The sequence below is a fragment of the Nannospalax galili genome, unplaced genomic scaffold (assembly GCF_000622305.1).
Source record: "Nannospalax galili isolate Female #2095 unplaced genomic scaffold, S.galili_v1.0 scaffold889, whole genome shotgun sequence".
In the NCBI taxonomy this organism is placed as follows: Eukaryota; Metazoa; Chordata; class Mammalia; order Rodentia; family Spalacidae; genus Nannospalax; species Nannospalax galili.
Genome location: NW_008360167.1, coordinates 653503 through 661621, shown reverse-complemented (window position 1 = coordinate 661621; position 8119 = coordinate 653503). Strand labels below are relative to the sequence as shown.

Genomic DNA, 8119 nt, shown 5'->3' with positions numbered 1-8119 from the left:
ATGTATGTGAGTGCACCCATGTCGTGCAATGCCACAGAGGTCAGAAGAGGGAGTTGGATTCCCCAGGAACTGGAGTTAAAGATGGTTCAGAGCCCCCATGTGGGTTCTGGGTTTCTTTTTAATAAAGATTTCATAAATTTCTTTTGAAAGTTCTAATAGCATATTATTTAATACTATCCAAATGGGATCAATATCACAATGTTTTGAATAGAGACCTCTGAAAGGCACAAAACCCAAAGAGAAATGGTCAAGGGATGGGACCATAAAATTCTTTTTTTTTTTTTTTTTTTTTACAAAATCTTTATTGAGAATTTCATACATGCATATAAGCTGTTTTGATCAAATCCAAACCCACTTCCTCCCCTCCAATATTCCCCCCCTGAGGAGGTAACCCCAAAATCCTTTAAGGATTAGATACAAGCTCCCAAATACTTTGGACATTTTTGGCCTTGGAAGAGAGTATATTGCTAACAGGCCCAAGGACATTTTGACTTTTAGCCAAGAAACTGGCTACATTTCTTTGGGGTCTTTTTACCCTAACTGCCTAGCCAATTCCTACCTCCTATTCTTATCACACCATCCTCTGAAGGGGTTATCCAAATTGCCAGTAGGGAATAGAGACGCCAACCACTCTGGCTTCTTCCATGCTGAACAGGGATGCAGGGTGAGGCAATTGGAGTACCCCTTCAGTGGGTCTATCTGAAAGACTCCCATATTGCATAACTCTTGTCTATAAGGGGAGAAGAAAGTCCTTGAATCATGAATGGGAGATGTGAAGGAGAAGTAAAGGCAAGAATAATTAGCATTACAAGTTCTAGACAGGGAGCTAGAAAAAAGTCAGAACAGGGCACTTTTCAAATGGGGAACATAAAATTCTAAGAAAAGTAAGCTCAGCCTCTTTCCAGTCGTGGAGAGCTGACCGTGATACTGTTACCAAACTTTAGGTCACAGTCTCTATGCCAAGGAGCCAGGTTTGGTCACTCATCCTTGAGAAGCTAATCAAAACAGCCAAATTAATAATAAAATTTTAAAAGGAGACTTATTCAATGTGGTCACACTGGGAAAAAGGACAAAGAGGTCCAGTGACCCCTTCTGGTCCATCTTTGGGGTCCTGAAGTGAGATTACATTTTTAGAGGACCAGGGATGCACACATCCGAACCGTCCTGGTCCAAGCTGTCCTGGTTTGGGTGTGATCCCCCACCACTGCCTCATCATTTTCAGGCTTCAGTCTCTTCCCACAAGGTAGTCTGACAAGTTGCTAGAACTCTGTGAAATCTCTTTCTAGGAGATAAGTCATCTTGTCTGCCTCCCTACCCAAATCCCTGCCAACCTTCCCCAGCAGGTGCCAGGCTCCCAGTCTTTTTCTTTTCTTAACATGAGATTTCTGGAGAAATTCACATTTTTCTGATCAATTGTTTTATTTCAACAGTCTGACAGGCCACATGTATCTTCAGTCTCCTCTTAGTGGGGACTGGGCTGGAGACTTAGCACTTTTAGAGTTTTGGAAAATGCTATATTTCTGAGACATCTGGTGGTTTTTTTTTTTTTTAATGCCTTATATGTCTTGTAGGTGGCAAAGAAACACAGCATGATGTTTGGAAATATAACTCTTCAATCAACAAATGGATTCAGATTGAATATTTAAACATAGGCCGCTGGAGGCATAAGATGGTGGTACTGGGTGGCAAGGTCTATGTAATTGGGGGTTTTGATGGCTTACAAAGGATCAACAATGTGGAGACCTATGACCCCTTCCACAACTGCTGGTCAGAGGTATGCAGATTGTTTCTGTGAGTAGCTCTATTGATAGTAGTACTTCAAGGCTTTAAAACCCCTGCCTGTGGTAGTGACCAGCTTTCTGATCACTTTGTTCCCACAGAGGACATCCTCTTGGCTCTGAGCTTGGAGCTGTGGCTTCAGCCTGGCTGACCCAGTTCTAGTAATAACATCCTTCCAGGTGGCAGTGCTGCATGTGAGCACCATCCTGTGCTAGCCAGAGCTCCAGAGGTGGAAGGAAGGCCGAGCCTACCCTTAAGATGGTAGCTTCCTTTGTCACGTGTCCTGGCCCAGAGTCCATTTCTCCTTTGTTCCTCTTTGTATCAGAAACCCGGGGTCTCCTACACTATTTGTGAACCCGGAAGACATTTGGTTGTGACTGGAAGTCAGCCTTAGTTTCCCATTAATGATGAACCATTTATAGGCCTGCCTGCAAGGCTGTGGTGATGCCTCCTTGTGTGTGAAGCACCCAGGACAAACAAAGCAAGCTTCTCTCCTGCTTTTCTAGACTGTTCCCATATTCCAGCTTTAGGAAGTTTAAAACACGGTCACTGTAGGCACAAGAAAAAGGTTGCCATGAGCGTCAACTAAGATCTGTGAACCTGAACAATGTTCTGCAGGAACATCTGTGGAGGATGGGCCCAAGATCTTCTCTAATCATCAAGTCCCATCACATAGTTTCCCCCAGGCTCAAAGGAGTGTTGCAAATGTACAAGAGGGTCTTGGGGGTCCCTTTTGGTGTCCTGGGGCTAACAAGTTTCATAAGCACAGGGCTGTCTTAATCCCCAAATCTGCAATGTTCCCAGAGTGGGATCACTGACCCTACCTCCACTACCTTTAACATTTATCCCGGGTTTACTTCTTCGATATAAGCACTAAGGACAGTCAAAATTGGTACCTAGTAACTGGCCACATGAACGAAGATGAGTAGTATTCTGGATTCCCTCCTTCCCTGAGAGCTGGACTCTGGGATAAATAGGCAGGAATAGCCTAACACACGCAGCTTGCTCTAGGCTCTCTAGAGTCTATAGAGATGGTGGGATTTGAGTCTCTCTGTGTTTTATGGGGAATCAAGCCCATAGAGTTTGGCATTTCAGTTAAACACTTGTGTGTGTGTGTGTGTGTGTGTGTGTGTGTGTGTGTGTGTGTGTGTGTGTATGTGTGTGTGTGTGTTCCATGAGCCTCTCCAGCAATCTGAGCAGCATGACTGACTGCTTATGCCCTGTGCCTCTGCAGGCTGCACCCCTCCTTGTCCATGTGAGTTCCTTTGCAGCCACCAGTCACAAGAAGAAGCTGTATGTGATTGGGGGAGGGCCCAATGGAAAACTGGCCACAGACAAGACACAGTGTTATGATCCTTCAACCAATAAATGGATTTTAAAGTCGGCCATGCCGGTAGAGGCTAAATGCATCAATGCAGTGAGTTTCCAGAATCACATCTATGTTGTTGGTGAGTCAGTGATGACTTGTTACTTGTTGGTTGTCCCTCACCCATGTGGCCAGTTGGGACATCAGATAACAGCCTCTGGAGAACTCCTGGGTGATGTGGATGAGGCTGAAGAGGAAGAAAAGGTGGTTTTGGCACAGAATTTGGTGGACTTTTTCTTGGAGTCCTGGAGGTAGAAACAGCCACACAAAGCAACTGATACTGTGGTCCAGTGGAAGAGGCCAGGAGAAAAGTCGTATTTCAAGGAGAAAAGTCGTATTTCGAGCATTAGCAAACACACAGAAATCGAAACCTGCACAGTACAAGTACCGAACAAAAGGAAACCATTCATATTTTGTGGTCATGGGAATTTCCTTCTTTGTTTTGCTTTGAGAAACCCCCCAAAATTTATTTAGTTGAGAGGAAAGCCTGGCCAGTCAGGACCACAGTTGGTATGTAATCGTTAACAATGGTAGGTAGCTCTCAGTCCTGACCACGCCTTAGAATTCCCATGGGGCCTTTTTCAAAAATATGGTAGCCAGGCCTTATACCAGACAAATGAAATGAAAATGGAAGAAGGATACCTGGGAACTTGTAAAACTTCAAGTGATGTGCAACTTGGATAGAGAACTATTGATGAATGAGATGCCAGAAAATAACTAACTTCAGGGATTGATCAGGGCTAATCAGAGAAGGTACTGGAAGGTAAAGCACTGGAACAGATTAGGGAAAAACACTTCTTTCATTTGCTTGAGTTTCTTGTGGCTTTGTTTGTGGCCAGGCTCCCAAAGTTTCCAAAGATGTAGTATCAAGATGGGCAGCTTAGGCTGGTGTTCAAGATCACATTTTGTCTATAAAGAGATGCCATTTCTAGCTATTGCCAGGGATGGATGGCTTCTATGAATCACCTCTGTGCACAGTCTTTTTGATGTTTTATTACCACTGTGGTCTCGGTGCACAGGGTGACAGATCAGAAAGTAGCAAAGCTGAGGTACCCAAGGCATCAGCTAGAGATTCTTCCCGGGAGTCAGTCTCAAGGAACATTTTGTAGCCATGTTAAGTCAAGTGTCCTTTAGAGCCAGATTCCCATCTGGCTGCAGAATTTAAAGGATATGAAGTTTTACCACATTAGGAAGCTGGGGCTCTATTCTGTCTTTCTGTAAAGATTGCCACCAGTCTGCTGTTTCTCTAGTATGATGGTAGGTCTGACCTAATCAGAAGTAGAATTCTTGTTAGTGGGGGGAAGGACTGGATCCAGAAAGGTGGTGGCATGCCCACTGTTTGTGCTTTCTCTGTAGGTGGTGCCATGAGAGCACTCTATGCCTACAGCCCTCTGGAAGACAGCTGGTGTCTGGTGACACAGCTCAGCCATGAACGAGCCAGCTGTGGCATCGCACCCTGCAACAACAGGCTGTACATCACCGGTGGGCGGGATGAGAAGAATGAGGTCATCGCTACTGTGCTGTGCTGGGATCCTGAGGCCCAGAAGCTGACAGAGGAGTGTGTCCTGCCTCGGGGAGTGTCACATCACGGCAGTGTCACCATCAGGAAGTCATATACTCACATACGGAGGATTGTGCCTGGTGCAGTGTCTGTGTGACTGCAGAGAGAACCTGGAAGGCGCCCCTGGAGTCTCTGAGCACTGATTCTGCACTCCCGCTTGCTCAGGTCCCTTGCGAGTCTCAGGCATAGCTTGGGTCTAAGGCCCATGGTTCGTCCTGGCATACCTAGGAAGTTTTGGGACGTTTGAGATCAGCAGGAATGTTGTGTGACCTACCTCTGAGTGGACTGTGGAAGAAGAGTAATATTTGATATATAGGTCCTGCCTTCTTACCCTGTCCTGTCTGTGCCAAGCACTCTTTCATGTTCATTTAACTTCTGCAGTGGCCTGCTGCCAGATATTACCACTCTTGTATTAACAGATGATGAAAAAAAAAAAGCTTCTGATGGGCTGACTTCCCCTGGTCACTCAAAAAGAAAGTAGCTCAGCAAGCAGTCTAAGCCCAGGTCTTTCCATTTTGAAGTCAGTGTCTTTCCCGCCATACTCTAGTTCAGATCAGGAAAAACAAAACCAAACCTCAAACTTGGCAAGTCTGCTAAAAGATTCTGTCAGCAAGACAGGGGCTAAAGGTGTTTCGTTTTTCTTTCTTTTATCCCTTGTATGAAAACCATAAACTCCATTGGTCTTGGAGCTTTTGGGGCCACTTGTCAAGGGCACATCATATGTTCTTCCACTGGATAGGTCTGTCAGGACTGCCCTGCAAAGGCCTGTTTGCTTTGAAAGAGGTGAAAGATGTGTCTTGTTCTTCCCCACATTGAAGAGTTTATGTCAACAATGATAGGTGGCTCATTTGGGGCTGGAATTGTCATGGCCAGTCAGAAGTAGTTTTCCTTAGGGTTGGGGATATGGCTCAGCGGGTAAAGCACTTGCTGTGTAAGTATGAAGACTGGAGTAGAGTGCTTACTTAGAACTCACATAAAAGTTGGCAGGCATGGCGGCTATCTGTAATCCCAGCATTTGGGAGGCAGAGACAGGGGATCCCCAGAGCAAAGTGGTCAGCCAGACTAGCCAGAGTTAGCGAGTTCTGATCCAACAAGAGACATGCCTCAATAAGTAAAAGTTGAGAGCGATCAAGGTAGACACCTGATGCCAGCTTTGGACTTCCACCTGTGCACATGCACTCATACATACACAGGTTCCCACATACATAAGAACACACACACAATTGCACAGCATATACATAAACACAAAAATAAATTTGAATAAAAATAAAAATTTTTAAAAAGTATTACATTCTCCATGGTTTGATGTCTTGGTTTGATTTTTTAAAAATTTTATTTATTACTTTTATTTTATGTGTATGTGTGTATTGCCTACGTGTAGGTAAGTGCACCTGTGTTGTGCAGTGCCCACGGAGGTCAGAAGAGGCTGTCGGATGCCCCGGGACTGGAGTTACAGACAGTTGTTAGCTGCCATGTGGGTGCCGAGATTCGAACCTGGGTCTTCTGCAAGAACAACCAGTGTTCTTAACTGCTGAGCCATCTCTCCAGCCCCTTGATTTTTATTTTATTTACTTTTATTACTTTTATTTCTTTTTTTCTTTTTTGGTTTTTCAAGACAAAGTCTCCTTGTAGTCCCAGCTGACCTGGAACTCACTATATAGACTAGGCTGGCCTTGATCTCATAGAGATCTGCCTGCCTTGGCCTCCTGAGTGCTGGGATTAAGGGCATGTGTTACCACACTGGACTCCATGTTTGTTTTTTTAATGTAAATGTCTTTACACAGCTAGCCACTCCTGGAAGAAGTGTCTTCTGGGCGGTATTCAAGGAGTTGAGTCCATAGTTTTCAGATCTCACCTTCTCAGAACATTAGTTTTTAGGGTTCTTTGATCCTCCTTCACATGGGTTTTGGATCAACTTGGCTCAGTTTTGACTCAAAGAACAGAGTCTGCTCCTCACTCTAAGTGAAAAGTTTCAAATGAACTCTGTGGAAATGCATTCTATTCCCTGAGGTGGAAGTGCTCTTCTGAAGTGGAGAAACAGGGTCAGGAGACCTGGTTTAATTAGTGCACTGTGGTGACAAATATAGTAAGGGTTCTACCCAAGACACTGAGGGACTAGGAATGAAGGCAGATAAGCACCCTGACAGGCAGAGAGAGGAAAGGGGCCATAGATAAACAAGATGGCAAGTTTTTGCTTCTTCACCCCAGACAAAGGCTTCAAAGGTTTTAGCCTGGACGTGTCCCAGGTCATATTGTCCTGGACATATCTCAGCTGAATGAAGCCATGGACCTGTAAGCTCCCTCTTCTTTTGTTTAAGCTAACCAATCTGAAGTAATGGGAAGGGGACCTGCCCTATACCACAAAAACACTTAAAAGGCCCACGCTCTCCTGGTGACTTGGATTTTGTTTTTTGAATCTCCTCACTTGGGGGGAGTCTATTTCTCTCTTTGAGTGTGTTTCTTTACTTTTAATGAAGTTTGTTGCCTGTTGTACTAATATTCTTCCTGACTTTTAATTATTTAATTGATGGACACTAGACACTAGATGGTAGCATTTTAGGGGGCTCATTCAGGACTTTTTTCTGAGGCCCACTTACTCCTTAAGGTCAGTATAAACCAAGGTAAACTGTGAAAGGAGGGGAAAAAGCAGCTGTCGAGTTGGCAGAGCTTTGTTGTCCTGGAACAGGGACACCCCACCACACTTTAGGTATTTCTCCTTTTCTTTGATAATGAGGGCTCCCTTTAGATTTTAGATCTAATGCTTATGTTTCAGAGAGCAAGAATCTTTTTGGCTATTTCTGGCCAAAATTCCATGCTGTGGCAAGTACACCCTGGGACTGAGGCAAGGACCTCTGGGAGTTAATTATCTATGGATGGCTTCTGGGAGACTGCAGTGATTTCCACTGATGGAGGGATTCTGCCAGCATCTTATTTTCCCCTTCTGTGGTAATTTCCATTATCTAAATAAGAATGAAAGGAGTCAGAGTCCATTGGCATTTCTTGACGAGAGCTTCCAAAAGCATCCCTCTATTGGGTTCCTCCTCATTTTTCTTTTGTCTGCCAAGGCTGGACTCTAGAGTGATGGATTCAGGATTTGTTTCTAGGCACTTTGATAGCTGCTGGAGTGGCTAGAATCAGTGTCTGCTCCCTCGCAAAGGCTTCTAGATAGGGGGAAAACACAAATTTATCCATCATTTTAGAACAATAGTCGGTTGTCTCCCTTAGGTACAGATGGGCACTATAGTATTGCAGACCAAGATTTGAAGTCTTACGTCTGAGCAGTACTTTCTGATTAGAAACAAAAACATCACTGAGAAATAATTGTCTAAACAACATTTTATATGGACTTAAGCCTAATGTCTGGGAAGTATAATCCCTTGAACTCTTGAAGAAATACACTGATCACTTTAATC

General features: G+C 44.3%; 1 protein-coding gene across 1 annotated transcript in view; it reads left to right on the top strand.

The window, feature by feature from the left end:
* Positions 1–5666, top strand: part of Klhl6 (kelch like family member 6) — a 46828-nt gene extending 41162 nt beyond the window's left edge. The window contains exons 5-7 of the mRNA XM_008824167.2: positions 1572–1774; positions 3014–3227; positions 4502–5666. Of these exons, the coding sequence (XP_008822389.1) occupies positions 1572–1774; positions 3014–3227; positions 4502–4803 (719 nt within the window). The 3' untranslated portion in view covers positions 4804–5666. The remainder of the gene's footprint in view (positions 1–1571; positions 1775–3013; positions 3228–4501) is intronic.
* The last annotated feature ends 2453 nt before the right edge of the window (positions 5667–8119 follow it).